The sequence below is a fragment of the Cydia pomonella genome, chromosome 16 (assembly GCF_033807575.1).
Source record: "Cydia pomonella isolate Wapato2018A chromosome 16, ilCydPomo1, whole genome shotgun sequence".
NCBI lineage: Eukaryota > Metazoa > Arthropoda > Insecta > Lepidoptera > Tortricidae > Cydia > Cydia pomonella.
Window position 1 is genome coordinate 10924165 of NC_084718.1, and position 25463 is coordinate 10949627.

General features: G+C 37.0%; 2 protein-coding genes across 2 annotated transcripts; one reads left to right on the forward strand and one right to left on the reverse strand.

Moving 5' to 3' along the window:
• Nucleotides 1–3330: 3330 nt before the first annotated feature.
• On the forward strand, nucleotides 3331–15737 carry LOC133526628 (uncharacterized). The gene is made up of 16 exons (XM_061863319.1): nucleotides 3331–3442; nucleotides 4178–4311; nucleotides 4513–5334; nucleotides 5418–5587; nucleotides 5679–5932; nucleotides 6012–6224; nucleotides 6311–6493; nucleotides 6703–6968; nucleotides 12070–12190; nucleotides 12516–12649; nucleotides 12958–13779; nucleotides 13866–14035; nucleotides 14127–14380; nucleotides 14467–14679; nucleotides 14768–14950; nucleotides 15161–15737. Exons 1-16 carry the CDS (start codon nucleotides 3355–3357, stop codon nucleotides 15433–15435), a joined length of 4302 nt encoding a protein of 1433 aa, XP_061719303.1. The 5' UTR covers nucleotides 3331–3354; the 3' UTR covers nucleotides 15436–15737.
• Nucleotides 15738–20374: 4637 nt separating this feature from the next.
• On the reverse strand, nucleotides 20375–24811 carry LOC133526671 (arylphorin-like). Its single transcript, XM_061863376.1, has 5 exons — nucleotides 24651–24811; nucleotides 23771–23874; nucleotides 22803–23609; nucleotides 22538–22686; nucleotides 20375–22160 (listed from the first exon to the last, which is right to left on the reverse strand). The coding sequence occupies exons 1-5, from the start codon at nucleotides 24763–24765 to the stop codon at nucleotides 21317–21319; spliced, it is 2019 nt and encodes a 672-aa protein (XP_061719360.1). The 5' UTR covers nucleotides 24766–24811; the 3' UTR covers nucleotides 20375–21316.
• Nucleotides 24812–25463: the final 652 nt, after the last annotated feature.

Consider the following 25463-nt stretch of genomic DNA (forward strand, 5'->3'; position numbering starts at 1 on the left):
GTGTGCAGTGAATGAAGTATTAATCTTGAAACACGTTTAACCACCATTTTGGAGTCAACGGCCGGTAGTATACGTGCTACTTGTAAGGGCTTCTCTACACGATGGCCCATCGTACGCCTGTCTAAGGGACGCAGCTATGCAGTGGATTGAGATAGCAATATCACTTGCTCCCCCTAACGCATAAATGCGTCCCTTGGACTGGCCTACGCTGGGCCATCGTGTAGACGAGCCTTTAAGCTGAAGACAGTGTACGCTGATGAAATCACCGTACACTGTCTTGTACTAACCGTACAATTTTAGTCGTATCTGAAGCTCATACATTGATACTGGCGAATTATAATAGAAGAAAAAGAAGAAGATAATAAAATCACCGTACACTTGTATTAACCGTACAAAGCTCCTAATGCCTTGATACTGGCGAAATAGTCCCACCGGACTGAAGCCATTTATTTTTTAAGAAGTGAAGTGATCCAGTAACTAAAACTCGGATTCATAATTCCTATCTTAGGATTGGCCTATTGATACTTATTTGTAGTTATTTATTCAACTTTATCTGGCTGCACCGACAAGAGCCCAGCTCTTAAATTGAATGAATGAGTTATTTGTTAGCTTGGAGTAACTCGTTTGGAGTTTTGGGACGGTTATGGGGTCATCTATTACAATGGTGTAACATCCTAAAAAGGGTTAATTATACATCTTGCGTTGAATGTTGATCCCTATGACAGTTTCTTCAGACAGTCTCTTTTGGTTAGGATTAATGTAAAAAAAAAAACATATTTGTTTTTATCATATATGGATTCTAAAGGGGCCCACTGATTAGGTTCTACCAGTTTTTTGTGATTGTCAGCTTTTGCGAATACAGGCCCGGGGCGATTTTTTAATTTCGAGCGCTCGATTTCGTCACTCGAAAATCTGTAGAAAACGGCGAAATTATATTTTTAAATTAGGAGCGATAGAAATTGTGAATTCAGTGGTTGCCAGAGCTCAACGAGGGGGGGCGGGTTTAGGGTCGGCAACGCGCATGTAACTCCTCTGGAGTTGCAGGCGTACATAGGCTACGGAGACTGCTTACCATCAGGCGGGCCGTATGCTTGTTTGCCACCGACGTAGTATATAAAAAAAAATACCATTCGTTTTCAATTCTATTAGTAGAATTTAAATGCCTAGTAGTGGAGATAATTATTAATGGGAGAACACGAAATCGAGCGATCGAAATTCAAAAATCGGCCCTTGAATGTTACATTTATATTAAATCATTTACCCCTTGTGTAAGTATTAATTTACGCCTATTTGATCAACAATTTATTGGATACATACAGAGGATTACTATAACTAGCTTAAATCTAAAATAGCCCCTTGAGCTATTTTAGATTTGTTGATTTGGATTGTACCAAGGATCCTGGTGGCATTTCCTCGGTGTATCGTAATACTGATACGCCTATTTACTTAGTTTTACTAGGTACTAGAAATAACGCAGGCGGTAGCAGTCAGGACATAAGTCGCGTAAGCTGAAGACGCGGGTTCGATTCCCGCCTAGGCCACAGGTGGACTTGGTCACTTTTTTTAGTGTAAGAAATATATTTCAGTTTATAACGCTAATTACTAAGTACATTATATCACAAGTATCTCTGAATACTTAAAAAGAGACATCTACCCTGTTATTGTAAAAAGCATGTATGCTAACGAATAAATAAAATTTTATTTTATTTTTATTTTATTTATTTTATTACTGATTAAAATTATATCTTCGTTTTTGAGTACCTATATTTAATGCGATTTGCCCGTGTATCCGAGTATACACATAAAGTTTGTTACTAGAAATAACTTAAGATAATGTTGTTTATATTTTATACACACTAGTCCTAAATATTTCCTTATTAAACTAAGTACCTGTAATGTAAGGGCTCCTCTACACGATGGCCCAGCGTAGGCCAGTCCAAGGGACGCAGCTATGCGGTGAAATGAGATAGCAATATCACTTGCTCCCTCTAACGCATAAATGCGTCCCTAGGACTGGCCTACGCTGTGCCATCATGTAGAGGAGCCTTAAGATTGATATAAGATTTAATTGCCATGCTCTATATAGACGCCATGATATGGCGTTGTGTTTTTACAAAAATGACTGTAACAACTATATGCACCATGGTTCGCAGTAAACGATTCTACTCTATTGTATTTTTAAGCCACATCAGAATACAACATATAATATGACAAATAGTCTAGTTTTTTTTAATACCACGTCGGTGGCAAACAAACATACGACCCGCCTGATGGTAAGTAGTCACCGTAGCCTATGGACGCCTACAACACCAGAGATATTACATGTTTGGTTATAGGGTATTCCCAATTATGGCCTTACATAAGAAACCCCCTTATGTACGGCTATAACGGACAACATCGCAGTAAAACAAACAAAAGTATGCAAGTGAAGAGGAGCAAATCATGAAGGATGGATTTGATGAATGAGCTCTGTATTTAAATAGTGGCTCTGTGAGCTATAGAACTCGTGAACCTCTTAGCTAATTCAAAATTTTCCAAACACTGTGTACCGACAAAAAATCCGTAATTATAATAATTATAAACGAACCAGTTCACAAAATCCCACGAAAAGCGACCTATAAAGGACAAACAGAACAGACATGCAAAAATAATTTCTGCTCAAGGTGAAACGGAGTTGCTTCGCTCTTACTTCGAGATCGCTTGGTCAACAAGGAATAGTCGCTAAAAAGCGTATTGATATCAGATTTAAATTGTGTGTTGAAGTGCTTCCTAGTTCTGTATAGGTATGTGAGAGTGCGACGCAATTAATACTCCGGGGGCTTAGCGAAGATGACTATCGATGATAGAAAACGCAATTCTAAACTTAAATAATGTGTGCAAGTAGTCTCGTAACTTTTGTCAGTCATCCTGATATATTTTTCTTTTCACCTGACGCTTGTTGATGTATGATTGTCATCTTGGCTAGGCCCCCATAATCGGTTGATCACAGACGGACTGCGATCCATCTGCACCGTGTGCAAGTCGGTGACGCTTTGTCGAAAACAAGAAGTGGCAACGATGCCGTCGGTTGGTTTTGGTAGTCGACCCTTAACGGCTGTTAAAATTATATTTTTGCACTGAATACTAGCTTCTTTGACCCTTGACAGATAGCACGTTGATTTGATTGAATCAATATTTATCAAAAGGTGACAATGTTGCTGACACGCGGTTCTAAAGTGTAATTCATAGTTTTTATCAAGGTGACATTACCGGTGCCTGACCTATGATAACGAATTGCATTCATTTGGTGTCTCCGTTATCAGTTCAGTGGCAGTATAAAAGGGGGAACTGGTAGTCAATTCATCACTGGCAAACATGGCTCGTCTCGTGTTGTGTGCTTTGGCGCTCCTAATGGCCGGCGGGTCTTGCGACCCCCTCAAGAAGATCTGGCCCCAGAAACCTGGTAAGTCACCACTATTTTCTCATCAGCGATTTATTCAGTTTTTCGTGAAATGATTTGGCATTGATATACCATAATGACTTTACTTAAGCATGGATTAATTAAATCAGTCGAAAGCTCAATTTTCTTTTCAAACAAATATTAAATATCAAACATTTATTCAGCAAATAGGCCACAGGGGCACTTTTACAAGTCCATTTTTACAAACAATAAAAATTACAAAAAAAACAATTACAAATATGGAATCGATGAAATAATAAATACTTTATTAGAGATGGATACTGTCTCTAAATGTCAAATAAAAAAAAACTATGATAAAAAAATAAAACCAACAATTACTAAATTTTTTTAGAGATGTCTAAGTCTCTAAGTGTCAGAGATAAAATATAAAAAAAGATATATCCTTAGAGATGTAGAGGGTCTCCAAGGCTTGAATTCTTATATAAATAATTAAAAGACAAAAAATTAAAACAGACAAGAACCGAATTTACATTTTAAATAAATAATTTTACTTTGCTAAAAGCTCATTAGGTTTACCTGGCTATTACGTTTAACTGTTAATTTAATAGTTCCATAAACTATCCGTTCCACTTCTTGCATATGAATTAGTGATTTCAAAATTATAGTGTTAAATTATGGTGTGCGACTAAAAGTCCCATATCCCCTAGGTAGGGCATTATTGTGTATAATAAGTACCTAGTTATATATCTGAGTATTAACAATAATTATTTGTTCTAGCTGACCAGGCTTCCCTTCGGCGTCAGGTTGACCTGTCATCCCTCTTCTACCATATCCATGAGCCCCTTCACTACGAGCCACTTAAGATCATTGCCAGTACTTGGGAAATAGAGAAGAACATTGAGCACTACAGCGTAAGTCATCAACCAAATACCCATAATTTCACTCAAGAAAAATGAAACGGGTCACCTAGTATGGATAAAATGTTATAGTGTGGGTCAACTACTGCTCACTATAAAGTGGCCCATACTAAGACATTTGATGATAGCCCTTGAGTATGAACTATTAAAAGGATAACCATGCTGTTAGTGTTAAATAGTACCTTGCCTTTTCAGAATGTAACTGCTGTCAAGATTTACGTGGACCTCATGGAGTATGGTCTTCTGCCACGTGCGATGCCTTTCTCTATTCTTGAAGAACATCATCAGTTCGAGGCTGAGACTCTCTTCCACGTTCTGTTCTCTGCTAAGGACTACGATACGTTCTATAAGACTGCCGTGTACCTGAGAGACCGTGTTAACGAGGGCCTGTACGTCTACGTGCTCACAACCGCCATTGTTCACCGCCACGACACTCAAGGATTCGTTGTCCCGCCCCTCTACGAAATCTTCCCCTCTTACTTCCATAATGGAGAAGTTATGACCACTGCCCAGAGGATCAACACTCACGGCATGCACTTAGTCGAGCACTACCCGACGACTTACATCTGGAACGACAATGTAGTAATTAGGTGGAACGAGACCGTTTGGCCTTACTTCTCTGTCGATTCCCCTGTCTTCTACTGGACTCACGATTATGCTCTCAACACATGGTACTATAACCTCCAAGTGGCTTACCCACAGTGGCTCGGAAGCGAAACCTGCCCCTTGGTGAAGGACTACCGTGGTGAATGGTTCTGGTACTGGCACAAGCAGCTCCTGTCTCGTTACTACATGGAGAGACTGTCAAACGGTCTTGGTGAGATCCCTGATCTTGAACTGCATGGCACTGTTGAGGAAGGTTATACCCCTGGTCTCCTGTACCACAACGGAATCCCATTCCCGGTTAGGCCTAACCACTTCCACCTTTATCAAGAAGACTTCATTCATGAAATTAAGGCTATTGAGGACTATGAGCGTCGTATTCGTGACGCTATCGACGCCGGATACTACATTAACGTTAGTATTTCTAGAAATCGTTCTCTATTATTTATTTTGTATAAGGTAAAATTTTTACTTAAAATGTATCATTACTTTCTCAGAACTTAGGCGAGCACGTCAGCCTACGCAATCCTGAATCGATCGATGTTCTCGGACGCCTGATTGAAGCCAACGCTGACTCTCCCAACAACGGTTACTACAGGGACTTCATTAGCCTCTGGAAAGAACTCCTCGGAAACTCTATTGTTCACGAGCACGCCTATAACCAGAAGTAAATATGAAATCCTTTTATGAAATTATTTACTACAGTAGGTACTTATTACATAAGCAATAGCATTTTATGTATTTTTTATATTTTCCAGTACTGTGCCCCTGGTCCTGCCTTCCGCTCTGGAGCATTACCAGACCGCTCTCCGCGACCCCGCATTCTACATGATCTGGAAGCGTGTGTTGAACCTCTTCGACCTGTGGCATCAGCAGCTGCCTCTCTACAAGCCCGAAGAACTTGCTTTCCCTGCTGTTACTATCCAGAATGTTGAGACTGACAAATTGGTCACCTACTTCGAGAATACCTACGTGAACGTTACCAACCATCTGCACATGAACGATTTGGAAAGTACGTTAGAATAAAAAAAAACACTTTTAATTTAGTGCTGCTATATATGTTACTTACTAACTCAATATTTAATTAACAGGGAAGGTGGTCGCTGATGACGTCAGTGTCCTCGTACAGATCCCTCGTCTGAACCACAAGGTCTTCCAGGTTCGCGTGAACGTCAAGAGTGAAGTCGCCAAGACTGTTCTCGTGAAGTTCTTCTTGGCTCCCAAATACGACAGCCACGGCTACGAAATCCCTCTTCACCTCAACACCGAAAACTTCTTCCAAATCGACCAATTCACTTACGACTGTAAGTAAAATGTATAACATAATGCAGAAATACATATTTGGCTCCATTAATATTTGCAATATTCATTCATCTACATTTATTTGTAGTGCCCGTTGGTGAGCACGTCATCAAGCGCGATTCCACACAGAACATATGGACCATTGACGACTGGACCAGCGCTCATGAGGTTTACGAGAGGGCTGAGAACGCCCTGCATGGCAAGGGACAATTTGTCTTGAGCCAGGCTCAGATGATTGAAGGATTCCCTGAGCGTCTGCTGCTTCCGAAGGGTATAGTTATGCTGAATTAAATTGAATAATTATTATTTACATCGTTATAATTTTAATAAACAGCTTATTATCTGTAAAAAAAAACCCTTTCCGAAGTGGGATAAAATCCTATTGAAGTAAGCATCATTATATTTGCCATATTATATGTAGGAATTTTATCCTTATTACTGGTTCTTAGGAATGTGTAACTAAACTGTGCTATTTTCCAGGTCGCGTCGGTGGTATGCCCTTCGTCCTGCTGACTTACATCTCCGAGTACCGCGCGCCCAGGGTCCAACAGGGCACTGGGTTCGACCACGTGGTGTCTCCTGGCTATGGCAGCGGAGCTCGCCGCATGAGCGATGACCCGATCGGCTTCCCCCTCGACCGCCCTCTGCACCAGTGGCAGATCGAGAACCTGCACAACATCATGGTGCAGGATGTCTTGATCCACCATAAGCCCACCCCCGAGGTTTACGTGCCTCACACCGACACCGCTAACTAAACGTACCTACATATATTACTATGGCTTAAACCATTGATCAACTGTTGCATCGGATGTATCGACTGTGACTGTTACAGTTTAGTCTTTAGTGATTTTAGTCAAGAAACATTACAGGTATTGTTGAGTAACGAATATCGCTAATCTGATGTAAATAGTTTGTGCGCGTGAATAGGTGTTGTTTTATATATTTATAATATTTATTTATTACCTATTTCGTGTTTATTCATGTAGAAACCGATGATTGTATGTATAATAATATGAATATAGATGAATTATACGAGTCAATATATATGTTACATTTATTTTATTAATAAATGCCTGTTGGCTGGTAAAGCAATAGTTACGAGTCTACGGAATATTTACATTTTGTTGGTTTACGAATTTTGTTACTTAATTATATTTAGTATATAATTACCAATAGGTATCGTAATAGTATGTATACAATTGACCCACCATGCTGATATTCTAAATAGTATTTTTTGTTATAAATGTTATATAGTATATCTATTAGCTTCACGATCTCTCATATAATTCATATTGCATTTATGTTTAAACCATTAAATAAACAAATTAATAGTATGTTTTTTCTTTTATTATTACGACAAAAATTCAAATATAGAAATAGCTAGCTAATAAGTAATGTTTTTTTACAAAGTGGCCAGCGATAGACGTTAACACGGACAACCGGAAAATTCTCACCCAGCTGTATGGTTACCAGTAGTGTTTAGTTAGATTTACTAATGAAAAAGAAAAAAAAGCTAAAAAAAATGACATACCTGAAGAAAAAGAATGTTCCACTTCATTTATTTTTGTCAAAATATAGGCGAAAAAGATATTAATTACTAATACAGAAATACCACATTGTAACAAGGGCGGGGCGGTAAGTAAAATATCGACAGCCGCAGGCTGGAGTGAATTAAAGACTTGAGTAACAATATTCTTACCCCCGGAGTTACACACAATGTTTTTCATCACTCTTGCGAAGAAAAAACTACATTTTAAGCGAAATTATTCTTAAATACGGTGACATTTCAAGCATTCGTCCGCCATTATGTCATGTTTCTATCCGACGTTCAGCCACAATTGAAAATTGTGTAAAAATATTTAAACGGCTATTAAATTAATCAAAGTAAAATTTTAAAATATGAACTAAAATACTTAATTATACACGTAAATATTTTAAAAGTAAAACTCATTTATACCTAGTTAATTCGTATGAAGTAGTACCTAGCAAAATTAAAAAAAAAAAAGCTTTTTTTTTACAATCCATAACTCCCGAGGGAACAATATGGGTATTTGTCCTTCAGTACACCCGCATGAAGTAAGATCTTTTTCGAGCAAGTGTGATGAAAAATATTCTACTACTACTACTATTGTAAACTAATCACTTTAATAACTTTGATACCATTATTTCTGTTTTTACAAAAAAAAAAGCAAGCTTCTAATGATGATTGGCGAACTCATCCTAATTTCGGATTCGTCTTATATGACTTATTTAGGAGCTTAGCACAGACAAACGCTTAGTGATCTGATTAGTACTATATTTAGATCTTATATACATAGGTACATAATAAATGTAGCTTGCCAGGTTGATATATGTGGCTTTTTATCAGAGAAGGGTCCTTATATGCACATGAAGCATATATTTAATAAATAATGCGTCTGTTTTATAAAATAATCTGTTGTACGAAATAAGTAATCATTAGGGTTAGGATCCTCGTGCCATTTAGCACAAGAAATGCAGTGAAACCGCCTTTATATAGATACTGACATGAACGAATGCGTGAATGGTAATGGTAGAAGAGCTGACTGCAAAATTTGGTACCGACTTGATACCGTGATGAAATGCACAATGGTTACCTATAAACGTGATGCTAAGTCCGAATTTAATAGTCTGCCACGGCGGAACTTGCCGAAAGTTAAAAAAACAAGGCCACTTCCAGTGCGACAAAGGGGGCTGATTTAACTCATTTGATACCGAAATAATAGTTATGGAAGCAGTTATAAAAAAAAATATATATATATATATATATATATATATATATAATACAAAGGTACTTAAATACATAGAAAACACCCATTACTCGGCAACAAATATTCGTGCTCATGCTACAAATAAATGACTAGTGTAATTAAAGTATGTTTTTGATTTGTTATTACAGCATGATATTGCACCGCCTACTAACTATCTGCTTCGTCCAAAGGGTGATTGGTGAACTTCAACTTCAACATTTATTCAGCAAATATGCCACAAGGGTACTTTTACATGTCAACATGGAAACAAGGAATTTACATACAAGCAAAAACAAGCACATCAACAATTATAAAATACAATTCATTGAAAATATTAATGCAAACTAAAGTATTATTGTTTAAAGAAAAAATAAGTCAAATATTTTTATTACGTAACGATGTATAAAGTCTCTAAATGTCGAATTAAAAAAAAAATTTAAAAAAATAAATAAAAAAAAAACACAAACAAAAAAAAAAAACTAAAATTAGTTAGAGGTGTAAATATCTCTAAATGTCATTTATAATGTAAATGATTTTTATCAAATTATCCTTAGAGTTGTATAGAGTCTCTAAGAGTCAAAATCTGTATAATTAAAACATTCATTAAGATAAAAGAAATATACGAGAACCAAATGAGGTGTCTCACGGTAATTATACTCAAAAATAAAGTTAGCTTAAACAGACCAGTCTCCCTCCACAAACAGCACCCGGTCACGAGTATGACGCGTATCTCAGCCATGCATGCATGCCGAAGAATGCCTTATGCTCCATCTTTTGTACGATGGTAATTTCCTTTAAGCAATAAAGATTAAATGAATAAATATAAGTTTTTCAATTGTTTTTGATGTTTAAAACCTACTTTTGTCTTGAATATATAAATATATATATTAACAAAAACCATACATATTTCGCAAAATATTGATCCTATAAGTACATTTGAGGACCTCGAGGAATCGCAGCCATCTTGGAAAATGTGTACCATCCAGGAGAAATTCGCGTTTTACTTTAAATCTACATTCTTTATGAAAATATAGTGTAAGGCAACATTAAATCTTATTAAATTATACAAAAAAAGTCCTCAATATCATTGCGGAAAAAATACATACATAGAATATACTTGCAGAATCTAAGTTTAACGTTTATAATTATACTTCCAGGAGACATTCTCTTAATAAGAAACTCGGAGGAATATGAATTCCATTTTTAACTATACATTTGTACGTGATCTACCCCAATATTAACATTTTACTTGACTATGACTTAATCAGAAAGTAGGGTTATGGGTTTAAGTACTGATGATTCAGCACACCCTGTAGCTTAGGATACTGGACGGATTTTTTAGTAACTTTGTATTGCATAGCACTTGTGTACTAATTATGGATCTACTGATGTCTATTTTATTGAAATCCGCTTAATAGTTTAGATGCCAGAAGAAAAAATATGATTTAATATTCGGAGTCCTCTCAAGGGGATTGGTTAATATTTCTGCAATAATACAAGTGTAAACAAGTTGTGAAGGATAAGAGGAATCTACCGATATGTAATTTTAAAATATCCGTCCAATATCCTAAGCTACAGGGTGTACTGAATCATCAGTACTTAAACCCATAACCCCACTTTCTCATTAGGTTACAGTCGAGTAAAATGTTAATATTGGGGTAGATCACGTACAAATGTATAGTTAAAAGTGGAATTCATATTCCTCCGAGTTTCCTATTAAGAGAATATCCCCTGAAAGGGTATAAGCGCTAAATCTGGGTTCAGCAAGTATTTTTATAGCAAGATGTATTTTTTCTGCAAAGATGTTTCGGACTATTTTGTGTAGAATTTAATAAGCTTGAATGTTGCCTTACACGATATTTTCATAAAGAGTGTAAATTTAGAGTAAAACGCGAGTTTTCTTCTGGATGGTACACATTTTCCAAGATGGCTGCGATTCCTCGATGTCCCCAAATGTCAAATGGTGTGGGCATGAAAAAGGGGACTTATACATACCAAATTTTATAACTGTTCCAGAGATTTCGAGGTTGGTCCTAATCCGATTGTGCTAAAAGTATTATTATTTAAAGTAAAAGTAAGTAATGTATTATTATTACTACTTATGTATTTTTGGACGACCGGTTTGGTCTAGTGGGCTGTGACCCTGCCTACGAAGCTGATGGTCCCGGGTTCAAATCCTGGTAAGGGCATGTATTCGTGTGATGAGCATGGATATTTGTTCCTGAGTCATGGGCGTTTTCTATGTATTTAAGTATTTATGTGTTGTGTATATCGTTGTCTGGGTACCCTTAACACAAGCCTTATTAAGCTTACTGTGGGACTTGGTCAATTTGTGTGATAATGTCCTATTACTTAGAGATGTATAAAGTCTCTAAATGTAAAAAAAAAACACAAACAGACAAAAAAAAATCTAAAATTATTTAGAGTTGTAAATATCTCTGTCAGAACTAAATGATTTTTATCAAATTATCCTCAGAGATGTATAGAGTTTGTAAGAGTCAAAATTCTGTATAATTAGAACATTCATTAAGATACAAGAAACATACGAGAACCGAATGAGGTGTCTCACTGTAATTATACTCAAAAATAAAGTTAACTTAAACAGATCAGTCTCCACAAACAGCACCCGTTCACGAGTATGACGCGTATCTTAGCCATCGCCTCCCTCAACCTTCATTTGGGAAAGTGGCGACCCGATCAACGACGGCACTGTAAGCAAAGACTTTTAAGCGAGCATGACATGTTCAAGCTAACGGTGTATATTAATATTTAAATATTAATAACATGTAGCTGTGAGACACAACATTTTGTGCTTGTATGTTAGATATAAGACGGTATAGCTACACATTTTATATTAGTCTACATATTATATTTTTGCTCTCAATCCTAGCGCCTTTGACCCTTAACAGATAGCATGCGGATTTGAAAGCATCAATATTTGTCAAAAGATAACAATGTCGCTGAAAAACGCGGATCTAAAGTGATGTAATTCATAGTTTTTATGAAGGTGTCTGACCTATATGATAACAAAATGCATTCATTTCGTTTCTTCGTTATCAGTCCAGTGGTAGTATAAAAGGGGGTACTGGTAGTCAATTCATCACAGGCAAACATGGCTCGTCTCGTGTTGTGTGCTTTGGCGCTCCTAATGGCCGGCGGGTCTTGCGACCCCCTCATGAAGATCTGGCCCCAGAAGCCTGGTAAGTCACCACCATTCTCTCATCAGTGATTTATTTAGATTTTAGTGAGATGATTTGGCATTGCTATATAATAATGACATTACATAGGCGTGAATAAATCAGCGTAATTGAATCAGTCGAAAGCTCATTTTTCTTTTAAATTTAAAATTAATAATTTAACTTTGCTAAAAGTTGATTAGGTCTACCTGGCTAATACATTTAGCTGAAACTTGAACTAAACTGTTAATAGTTCCATTAGCTATCCGTCCCGCTTCTTGGAATTTGTGATTTTTCTGTGTAATAAGTCGATATATCTCAGAGTAATAACACTAAACATATGTTCTAGCTGACCAGGCTTCCCTCAGGCGTCAGGTTGACCTGTCATCCCTCTTCTACCATATCCATGAGCCCCTTCACGACGAGCCACTTATGACCATTGCCAGTACTTGGGAAATCGAGAAAAACATCGAGCACTACAGCGTAAGTCATGAACTAAATACATACCTACTCATAATTTCACTCAAGACTAATAAAACGGGTCAACTAGTATGGATAAAATGTTTTTTTAATACCACGACGGTGGCAAACAAGCACACGGCCCGCCTGATGGTAAGCAGTCACCATAGCCTATGGACGCCTGCAACATCAGAGGTATTACATGCACGTTGCCGACCCTTTAAAAACCTGTACACTCCTTTAGTATGAATGATTAAAAGGATGGTTCTAAGTTGGGCGAAATAAATGAATGTATTATAATATTATTATTCAATGGTACGTTTTCTTTTCAGAATGTAACTGCTGTGAAGATTTACGTGGATCTTATGGAGTATGGTCTTCTGCCACGTGCGGTACCTTTCTCTATTCTTGAAGAATATCATCAGTTCGAGGCTGAGACTCTCTTCCACGTTCTGTTCTCCGCTAAGGACTACGATACGTTCTACAGAACTGCCGTGTACCTGAGAGACCGTGTTAACGAGGGCCTGTACGTCTACGTGCTCACCACCGCCATTGTTCACCGCCACGACACTCAAGGATTTGTGGTCCCACCGCTCTACGAAATCTTCCCCTCTTACTTCCATAATGGCGAAGTTATGACCACTGCCCAGAGGATCAATACTCACGGCATGCACTTAGTCGAGCACTACCCGACGACTTACATCTGGAACGACAATGTAGTAATTAGGTGGAACGAGACCGTCTGGCCTTACTTTTCTGTCGATTCCCCTGTCTTCTACTGGACTCACGATTATGCTCTTAACACATGGTACTATAACCTCCAAGTGGCTTACCCACAGTGGCTCGGAAGCGAAACCTGCCCCTTGGTGAAGGACTACCGTGGTGAATGGTTCTGGTACTGGCACAAGCAGCTCCTGTCTCGCTACTACATGGAGAGACTGTCGAATGGTCTTGGTGAGATCCCTGATCTTGAACTACACGGTACTGTTATGGAAGGTTATACCCCTGGTCTTCTGTACCACAATGGAATCCCATTCCCGGTTAGGCCTAACCACTTCCATATTTATCAAGAAGACTTCATTAATGAAATTAGGGCTATTGAGGACTATGAGCGTCGTATTCGTGACGCTATCGACGCTGGATACTACATTAACGTAAGACTTTCTATAAATCGTTCTCTATTATTCCTATTGTATAAGTTTGCATTTTTTTTACTTAAAATGTTTCATTACTTTCTCAGAACTTGGGTGAGCACGTCAGCCTGCGCACTCCTGAATCCATCGATGTTCTCGGACGCCTGATTGAAGCCAACGCTGACTCTCCGAACACCGGTTACTACAGGGACTTCATTAGCCTGTGGAAAGAACTCCTCGGAAACTCTATTGTTCACGAGCACGCCTACAACCAGAAGTAAATATGAAATGCTTTTATGAAATAATTTACTACAGTAGGTACTTATTACATAAGCAATAGCATTTTATGTATTTTTTATATTTTCCAGTACTGTGCCCCTGGTCCTGCCTTCCGCTCTGGAGCACTACCAGACCGCTCTCCGTGACCCCGCATTCTACATGATCTGGAAGCGTGTGTTGAACCTCTTCAACCTGTGGCACCAGCAGCTGCCTCTCTACAGGCCTGAAGAACTTGCTTTCCCTGCTGTTACTATCCAGAAAATTGAGACCGACAAGTTGGTCACCTACTTCGAAAACACCTACGTGAACGTTACCAACCACCTGCACATGAACGATTTTGAAAGTACGTTAAAGTAAAAAACTACGTTTGTTTTAGTGCTGCTATTTAATATACATATGATACTCACTAATTCAATATTTAATTAACAGGGAAGATGGTCGTTGATGACGTCAGTGTCCTCGTTCAGATCCCTCGCCTGAACCATAAGGTCTTCCAGGTTCGCATGAACGTCAGGAGTGAAGTCGCCAAGACTGTTCTCGTGAGGTTATTCTTGGCTCCCAAATACGACAGTCACGGCTACGAAATCCCTCTTCACCTCAACACCGAAAATTTCTTCCAAATCGACCAGTTCACTTACGACTGTAAGTAAAATGTATAACATAATGCATAATTACAAACTTGGCTCCCTTAATATTTGCGATATTTATTCATTTACATTTATTTGTACAGTGCCTGTTGGTGAGCACGTCATCAGGCGCGATTCCACCCAGAACACATGGACCATTGACGATTGGACCAGCGCTCGTGAGGTCTACGAGAGGGCTGAGAACGCCCTGCATGGCAAGGGACAATTCGTCTTGAGCCAGGCTCAGATGATTGAAGGATTCCCTGAGCGTCTGCTGCTTCCGAAGGGTATGGTTATGCTGAATTAAATTGAATAATTATTATTTACATCGTTATAATTGTAATAAACAGCTTATTATCTTTAAAAAAAAAACCCTTTCCGAAGTGGGATAAAATTCTATTGAAATAAGCATCATAATATTTGCCATATTATATGTAGGCATTTTATCCTTATTACTGGTTCTTAGGGATGTGTAACTAAACTGTGCTATTTTCCAGGTCGCGTCGGTGGTATGCCCTTCGTCCTGCTGACTTACATCTCCGAGTACCGCGCGCCCAGGGTCCAACAGGGCACTGGGTTCGACCACGTGGTGTCTCCTGGCTATGGCAGCGGAGCTCGCCGCATGAGCGATGACCCGATCGGCTTCCCCCTCGACCGCCCTCTGCACCAGTGGCAGATCGAGAACCTGCACAACATCATGGTGCAGGATGTCTTGATCTACCATAAGCCCACCCCCGAGGTTTACGTGCCTCACACCGACACCGCTAACTAAACGTACCTATATTACTATGGTTTAAACCATTAATCAACTGTTGTATCGGATTTATCGACTGTGACTGTTACAGTTTAGTCTTTAATGATTTTAGTCAAGAAACATTGTATTGTTGAGTAGCGAATATCACTAATCTGATGTAAATAGTTTTGTGCGCGTGAATATGTGTTGTGTTATATATTTATAATATTTATTTGTTACCTTATTTTGTGATGATTTATATAGAAACCGTTAATTGTATATATAATAGTATAAATATAGATGAATTATACGAGTCAATATATATTTATGTTACATTTATTTTATTAATAAATGCCTGTAGGCTGTTAAAGCAATATAGTTACCAATCTATCGATTATTTATATTTAGGTGGTTTACGTATTTTGTTATTTAATAATATTTAGTATCTAATTACTAATAGGTATCGTAATAGTATGTATAAAATGACCCACCATGTCGATATTCTAAATAGTAATTTTGTTTATAAATGTTATATAATATATCTATTAGCTTCACGATCTCTCATATAATTCACATTGCATTTATATTTAAACCATTAAATAAACAAATGAATACTATGTTTTTTTTTCATTTATTATAACGACGAAAGTTCAGATATGGAATAAGCTAAGAGCTAATAAGTTATGTTTTTACGGACAACCACAAACTTCGCACGCAGCTTTATAGCTATCTTAGGGTCTCCCCAAACCAGTCGACGCGGAGTCGGCTTTCGCCGAGTGTTTTACACCACACTATTCGCATTTAGCCGATCGACCGTCTCCGCGGTTGGACACCTGCGTTTAGCAGTCTCATCCTCCTTGCGGCCGTAGAGACGCCCGATCGCCTGCGACTTGCTATCGCAACAGTTGTAAAGCGACGGTCGGCTCTCCCGTGCTCCGTCCTGCCGTCGAGACGTCAGACAGCACACGTACAGCCGTTGAGTCCGACGAACAGATGTAGGACAGCGTGTGATCGGCAATCGTAAATCTCATTTTTGGAGACTGGTTGTTAGTAACAACCTGAGTTTGAAATTGAACAGACCTGTAAGATTATTTTCCTTGGTAATTGTTACATATTATATAATAACCTGTGATGATGGATATTTTACGTAGACGGGCATGGAAAAAAAAGGCTTACCAGCATTTTTATCGTAGCCTACTTGTTGGAAGAGCTAGAACAGCAGCAAAAGCGGAGGCGACCGTGGGTTGATTCTTTGTGGCAATATAGATTAAGTGAAGGTGAATTTAATTTACGATATCCTCGTTTGAGACTCGATCCAAAAATATTTTGTAATAATTCAAATGAACAAATACAAACGCATCAGTAGCTACTTCGGCCGTCATCGGCTCTGTTCGGCCGTCGTCAGCTATGTTCGGCCGTCGAAGACGCTGAACGACTTCCGCCAGCTCTGACCGGTCCTTATCGTAGGTACTCGGCCGTGATCGGAGCCGTTCAACTCTTTCCGGCACCGTACGGCGGTATAAGGAGATTTATGAATGCGAACGTGTGCGGTAGGCTGCAAACAGCGTCGTACGAATGCGAGCAGCTTTACGGCAAAACGCTGTTTTCCCGTCGAAAGACGTCGTTTCGCGTGGGCCGAGCCGATTTACGACTTATTCGCTCTTATTGCGTTGACATAAAGCTTTTTCCGTACGCGATTTGCCGAAACGGCGTCGACTAGTTTGGGGAGACCCTAAAGATTTACTAATGCGAAAGAGAAAAAGCAGGAAATAATGACATAAGTAGAAAAAAATATATTGTTCAACTTAATTTATTATTCAGAATACAGAAAAATATTCAACTGGGTGATTACTTGGATTAAATAGTAGACTGGGTAATATAAATACAACAAAATACCTAGTTCTATTGTAAACTATTCACTTTAACAACTCCAATAATACTCTATGCTCTGATATCATTATTACTATTTTTACGAAAAAAACAGCATCTAATGAGGATTTGTGAACTCATCCTAATTTCGGATTTGTCTAATACGACTTATTAAAGAGCTAAGCACAGACACAAGCTTAATGATGTAGTTAGTACTATATTAGCTTTCCAGGTACATATACATATGTGGCTTTCAATCAGGGAAGGGTCCTTCTGCACATGAAGCAAATATTTAAATAAATTATGCGTCTATTCTATATGATAACCTGTTGTACATAATAAGTACTTGTAGTTAAACATTTATTAATTTTGAGTAAATATTTTATTTGAGGCTCATAATAATAGTGCTGAGTAATATTAGTATCTAATAAATAATAGTAAATTAAGAGCAGTTTTAGGTAGGTAGAGTCAGACTAAGCTAAGTTGGTATCGATTTTGATACCCTAGACTGTGCAAGTGTTAAGTAAACGTCATAATTTCATAGAAGTTTGACGTCTTAAATAACACTTTCACAGTCTGGCCTATCAAAATCATTGACCAAGCTAAGTTTAGCTTGGTCTGACTCTAAGGCTTATCTTTGAAACGTTCAGAATAAAAAAAAACGCTAAGAGAGTCTAAATGGACAAATTGAAAGTTAGAAGGAGATAAAAATGCCCAATGAGGATTCAAAAACTAAAAATAGTTACGTACTTTTCTAGAAACAAACCTTTCTTTATCAATTTTGTGAATTTAACTTGCGATGGTATAGGTACGTACCTAATACATATTATGTAGCGGTAGTGGCACCTTTCCCAATTTTAAGTATATAAATAATATTAAAATATACCAAAATGTGCAACTTCTTACTCCCTGTAAAAATATTTCAGCCTGTTTGGCACTTGGTGACATCTCTTAGCGCACATACTTACTAAAACGAGTTTAGCAAAAAAAGTATAGATGGCGCTGCACGTGTCTTTGCTAGAACAGCGCACGGTATTCGGTCCAGCATTAAGCTACGCTACTCTCTCATAGAGGGCGCTAACAACATTGTTGACAACTGTTCTTGTAAGAACACAAGCCAATTATCTCTCCAAATTATTAAACTAGGCATACGCCTAATATATATTTAAGAATATGACTAGGTAGGAATTATTATTTTACCTTTTCTTGTACAGGTTTTTATAGGATAGTTTTTCTTACAAGAGGGGTTATCTAAAATGCTTATTAGCCTCTTAAACTACCCATAGTTCTAATTTACAATCAACTCTAGAGTCTAGTCTGCATTCATTGGATGCACATTTGTAGCTACCACAATCTGAGTCTTAATCTGTTTATTTTTTATTTATGCGTTCTTTGTTTTATTTTTTTTTCAATTATCGGTTAATCTTAATCTTTATTATTTTATTTTAATATTATTTTTATACATGTATGTCTGTTTGTGTATTTCTTATGATTGTATTGTGTTCGTACATGTACCCAATTCTATCACCTATACCTCATGTTTTTGCACCACTTACAACTTATCTGCTTAGCCTAAAGGTTGACTGGTAGAGAATGCCTTACGGAATTAAGTTCGCCTATTGTACAGTGTGTTTCTTATGTGCAATAAAGATTAAATAAATAAATACATCTTATTACCTAATTATTATTGATATCCTTGTAGGATATGGCTGAGACAAAGGGATTACATACTATAAATTACCACATTAGTTGAAGATCCGGCACAGTTGTGATCGTTTGGAAGAACAATGAATACTATTGTAATATCTCTTGTTATGTTGACGTCAGCCAAGACGGCGACAAGAGTCCCTCAGGTGCTGCCCAGATTATGTAACTATTTTGGCTCTACTATAAGAAAAGTAAAAGTAGTTATATTCGCCGTCAACGGGTAAGTCTCGGTAGCTCAGTTGGTAGAGCGGTGGGCTGGTATCCCGGAGTCACGAGTTCTGGTCTCACCCAAGACCGTGAAAATGGGAAACCATTTTCTAAGCATAGTAAAGCATACGATATTTAAAACTTTCGCGGTTTCAACACATATTAGGCATATTTTATAAACGGGGGTATAGTGAATTTATTTTGCTACCTTTATCTTTTTTTTTATTTGGTTTTAAATAAAAGTAATAGTAACAAAATAAATTCGCGATAGACGCGGTTATACAAATGATTTAACAGTAAAGCATAATACTACTAATAAAATAAAAATAAAATAAAATAAAATAAAAATCATTTATTTCAGACCTTGGTCCATACAGTGTTAGTTTGACTTACTCTAGAAATTATATTAAATAATAATATATTACAATAATAATAAATAAAAATAATGATACTAATAAATATGGACTGGATTAAGTGTCTGAAAATATATTTTTTTTCTATTTTTTTTTATAGCATAGTAAAACTAAAGTTTCGTATTGGACAGTACTGTCAAAACTACTCAGGACATTTTGATAAATGATGTGTAATGCCATATGTTGTTAAGGTTTGAGTGATGTAGTATGTATTTATATCGTTGATCACCATCTTAGAATTATAATACGAGTATCCCGTTTATTTTCAGGATCTAGATCATCGATATCCGGGTGGAAGAAATGAGCTCCATTTTGCTATTCTACAACTCTGACAGCCCCAAGCTCATATTTGAGAACCTTGAAACTGCGGTATTCAACGTCCGACAAGCTGAAGCGACCCGCAATCCCCTCAGCCGTCTTTAGATTTTTCTTGGACCCCAAATACGACAGCAATGGTGATCCTCAGTCAATTGAAGACAACTGGGTGAACTTCGTCGAACTAGACTGGTCCATTCAGAGAGTCACACCTGAAGGTAGCACTGTAGTTATGTCCGTTGAAAAATAGCTTCTATAGCCACCTGACACCCGACTGAAAAGGAAGGTTATTAAGGTGTCCAGGCTATAATGTTACTTAGAACTCGTTTATACTCATAGAAGTTTATTTTCAAATAAATGAGTTATTATTGATACATGTTTTTTTATTAGATAATATTTTAGATAATGTTTGTAAATATATATATATATTATATCAAAAGTACTGCTATCAAAATAAAACTTATACGTATTATAAAAATATATTTATTTTGCTACTTGCTAATAACAAAAACGTAACCCAATTGATTTACATAACAGCAATACGAGGGTAAAACTATGTCACATATAATACTAATAAATAAATAAATATAGCTTTTGGCGAGCAACCGCAGCGCAGCTTGCGGCGAGCTGTTGGGGAGTAATGACCTCACGGACCGGGAGAGTCGGTCAGGTTCTCCGTCTCCAGCGTATCTTTGTCGATCGGATTGGATCCTTAGAGACCCACAAGGCTCAACTCTGACTTGCCTTCATTGCCCGTTCAGGAAGGAGTGTTAAAGGTTAGTGCTATATGCTCCATGGGTGGAAGTGCAACATGCATAAGACGCGTCTGGCGTTGGCATGCACTTGGTAAAAAGCAGCGTACACCTCACGCCACCTCTAGGCGCTCACATCAGTGTTGCTCCTGGTCGTCTTCACAATGGCACTTTTAGGGGCCCATCTAGTGGGCGGCGTCACCGCCTACCTCAATAACTAGTGAAGACATTGTTCACTTCTTTTACAATAGTCCCAATGCCTGCTACGACCGGTTAATGGGTATCTATTTTTGCGCCTGTGAACAGGTTCCAGCAGGCGTTCTACATGCCATTAAAGCTCTCCAAGGGTCCTCTACGTGTCGGATCTATATTCCCACGCAATTCTATAAAACATACCGGGATTTATAGGCCCGTAAAATCCAAGGAGATACAACCAAATAAATATTATATAAAATACTCTAATAGGTAAATAAAAAACATCCATGACTCAGATACAAATATCCGTGCCCATCATACAAATAAATGGCCTTACCCTTGCCCTAATTTGAACCCGAAATATATATGAGGATATTCAGCATCCGAATGAAACCGAGTCTCATTCACAATTGTATTTTATTTTGCAAATTTTGTCGAACCTATTACTAAAAGCTAATGTACTTAATATAAATTTGATGAAAAGTAACCGCTAGAATCAACTGGTCGTGCTTCGTGATAAATCGATAAATTATAAAATTTACAGTTTTCAAAACATTCATCTTGAACTGTTACTTGTCTATGGAAGGGGAATCCTAAAGGTTCCTTATCAACTTCATTTGAAACTTGGTTGTAATAATTGCTTATAGGCGGCACTTCATCATACGAATTCTTTTTAGTTTGTGTTACCATAATAAAAAGAGTTAAATTGAGACCTTGTTCTAACCCTTTAGGTATTACAAGGTTTTTAGGAAATTTGAATAGGTTAAACTTATTAGTTTTGCTGTCTGATGTTTCCATATTATAATATTCATCAGAAGAAAATCTATTCGACGCGTCAGAGGACCAACTTAAAGTATTAAGTCCTTGTTTAACTAGTGTTCTATAAGCGTCTAACTCAAAAAATCTGTCATAAATTTGCCAGCAATCTTTAGCGTTACACAAAGGACCTAGGAAAAGCCGTACAATAACTTCCGATTCGATTGTTGAGTCAAGCGTAAAGTTGAGCATGAATGGCAAATGATTCAATCTCCTTTGCCTCGCGGTAATTACTAGGGGTGATTGTAAATTGCCACCTCCTAATCCCCTATTTAAACTGAATTTGTAGTAATCGAAGTATGTTGTAATGTTTGTGAAATGATTATCAATTATAGCTAAATTTTTGTTCTGGTATTGAGCTAAGTCGAAGTTGTCTAACGTTTTCCTGTATTCCGTAAAATATTCCAACAGGCTTTTAATAAGATGCCAGTACGTGTGGTCTCTCAGTGAGGTATGGGGAAAGTGCATCACTGACGGGGCTGGGTTATACCTGAAATACAAATATTAAGTTTACCGTAAGTTTAAAGTTTACCGTCAAAAGATCTAGTTAAAAAAAATTTAAGAGCGTTTTGCCCCTAGCACTTAAGCGTTAGGTATTACATTTGTTAAAATTATACGATAAGGGAAGTTTCATTGTTAAGTCAACTGAGCAGTACAGTCACCTTAATAGGCCCATTAAATGTAAGTTCGTGCAAACAAACCAAAATTCATATTCCCTTAAAGTATTTTAAGCATTTTATTTAATTAGTTTCCATAAAACCAGTTTAAAACAAGAATTTCCATTTTTTATAATAAATAATTAAAATAATAGCAAAATCTAGCACACTAAATTTCTACATAAGTATGTTGGCTTATATTAAAATTTACCAGTCGATGGGGTATCCATTGCCGCCGTAACCATAAATCGATCGGATGATCTTCACAGATTTGAGGCTATCTAGATTAGCACGAACCAATTTGGATAATAGATCTATGTTGTACTCTCCCGCTATGGAAACGCTTGTACCATTACTATCCTGTAAAGATCAAGTTCGCATTAGAACTACTTTACAAGGTTTTATTTATAATGACAATTTCAACAGGAATATATAAATGATTTATGTTTATGAATATAATTACGTAAAAAACATACCACTAATAGTCCTCGAGAAATGCATTCTCTTATCGCAATGTCAATCGACTTCAGGCGAGCTCTGCCGTCATTCCATACCTTAGTAGATGATTTAATAGGGAATGGTAGGCCATAGTCATGCATGAGGTAGGAATCGTAACTATTTAAGTTTATATCGCACGTTTCATTACAATCCTTATTGAGATGCTCCTTTTCAAGTTGGTAACGTGCCATCAGTTGTTTGTGTGTAAAATAATAATGTTCAGCGTGGCGTGGGTTAAGCAAATCTAATTCATCGTTGCTCATCCAAAATGGATGCAATAAATGTACTCCGTAATAGTAGCTATTAAGAGCAATATCTTCCTTGAAATAATTTATTTCTCGATCACAACCATTTTGCGGCAAGTTCCAACCGGAATAGTTAGTATTAATCGATAGTACATCATCAGTTCTATAGTATTGGTTAAGTTTGGCGTCTTCATCGTTAAACATACCGTTGCCTAGTTTTAAGTGCATTGCTTTCCACATTGCTTCACTGTTAATAAAATAGTTAGGTTTCTTAATAAATGGAGGTAACATTTCTTCTTTCTTAAATTTGTTACCGTAGAGAGATGCTAATCGCCAAGCGTAGTCAAACATGTCTTTATTGATGTTAACTCTGGCCCATCGTTCAATGGCGTCAAACTTGTCATCATCTACATCCAGCAGCAGGCGATATAATGCAACGGTAGCCTCTCTCATGTTATCATCATAAATATTGAAGGTCAACCCAAGTTTTGTATGACCTTTTTTCAAAATGTCGAGCATACGCTTGTAGCTTGATTTATCCTATAAATGAGACCGAAAAATAATATTGTATGTTATACATGAAACTCGTACATAACTTTTTATCTGTTATATATTTTAAAGGCAATCAAAACGGGTTAACTTGTACAAAATGTATATCAAGTGATCTAAATATTAAAATATTACTTATACCTAAAGCTCACCTTATTTACAACTTCAGCCAAAGCAGGTTTAATAAAATAATCATTCTTCTGAGGCGAAAAGCCCGAAGGTACGATCTTCATAACTGAAGCATCATCAACGAATTCTGTAAATTGACATTACTTTTATTTGGGCATCGGATTGTTTACGTAGACAAATTAAGGAGTTTTTAGCTAGTCTATCCTCGCTCTACGTACTACACATAAATAGCCAATGAGTTGTCAACAAACATTCCGGTTTATAAAGTTTTTTATAATACAATTATAATATGGTCGTTTGTTTATAATCGCACTATTTTAGATTAGAGTAATTAAATAACGAAAGCAACCGAAAGGATAAACTCTAAAATCGTTTGTACCTTGAATGAACTTGATATGCGTTTCTCGATGGCAACAACTTGCTGCATTTCTCTCATGAATATATTTGTTTTTTTTTAGCATTAGAAAGAAGGCAAGCGATTTTGATGTGTCTTTTTCTAGAAAAACACTTTTGAAAAATAAGTAACAGCAAATATGTAAGAATTATAAATCTTATACGATAATTTACATTCTTTTTCTTTCATAACTAATAATTTTTGATTTTTAAACAGCGTTTTTCATTAAAAAGACATGTCAAGATTGTTCACCTTTTTTTCTAATCTTAAATAAACGAACGTTCGACTTTCCCATTGCCCACTACTGCAACGCTGCAGGAGTCGCAATTAGAATTTAACCTAAAAATCTTATAATGACACCTAACTTGTTGTATTACTAAAATTGCCACAATGAAATGACAAAATGGATCTACATATACATGACATGCTTTTAAATCAAGATAGGTAGCAGTAATGGATTGAATACAAATATATTTGTAAAGAAATCGATATTCTATTTGCTTTAATACCTCCTTCGTTGACTATAGCTCGATATTCTTCCGCCGGAGCAGATGCAGTGGTAGTCACGAGAAACAGAATCCAAAGAAACATTTTCTCTTGTTGATTGAATTCACGGCGAACCATTGAGCCCAACTAAGCACTTCGATAGAGACATGGACTATATGTAGCTGGAACCACGTAACTCTTTCTGCTGATCCAATTGAGATACTTGCGGTCATTTTAATAGGCATAATTTTGTACAGTCGACGTGAGTTATTGGTTATGTAACCATCTAGAAATTTGGAATAGGTACGTATGAATGTGTAAGTAACATGTGATTTCTGGTGTCAATTATTATGTGACTCATAGTAATCATCCAGTGTTATCGCATCACAAGAAGCTAGCCAGGCTACAAATTTTCTTTAGAACAATTTTCCTAAATTGTTTCAATTTTTCTACATTGTTTCAAAAATAGGCTAGCCAACTTTGTACAAAGTCTCTAGAGACGGATTGCCACTATTTACTTGTAGTGATGATTTAATTGAATATGCAAACTGCAGGAATTCAACTACGTGTGTCTTAAAATTGGCAAGTACACAAACAATAATTGTTTTTTCAACATATTATTTTGTAATTTTATTTGCAGAAATACATTTCGAAAACCTATACCCAAATAATTATTTTACGACATTCGTGCAAATTATAATTAGATACAGCGATGATTATAGCAGAAGGAATTAGCATATTTATAAATCTTCTTTTACAATTTTGTGGGATATACAGGACAGGTGAGAATATAAAATAATCATTCACGCACCCAACTATACGCGCATCTCAGGAAA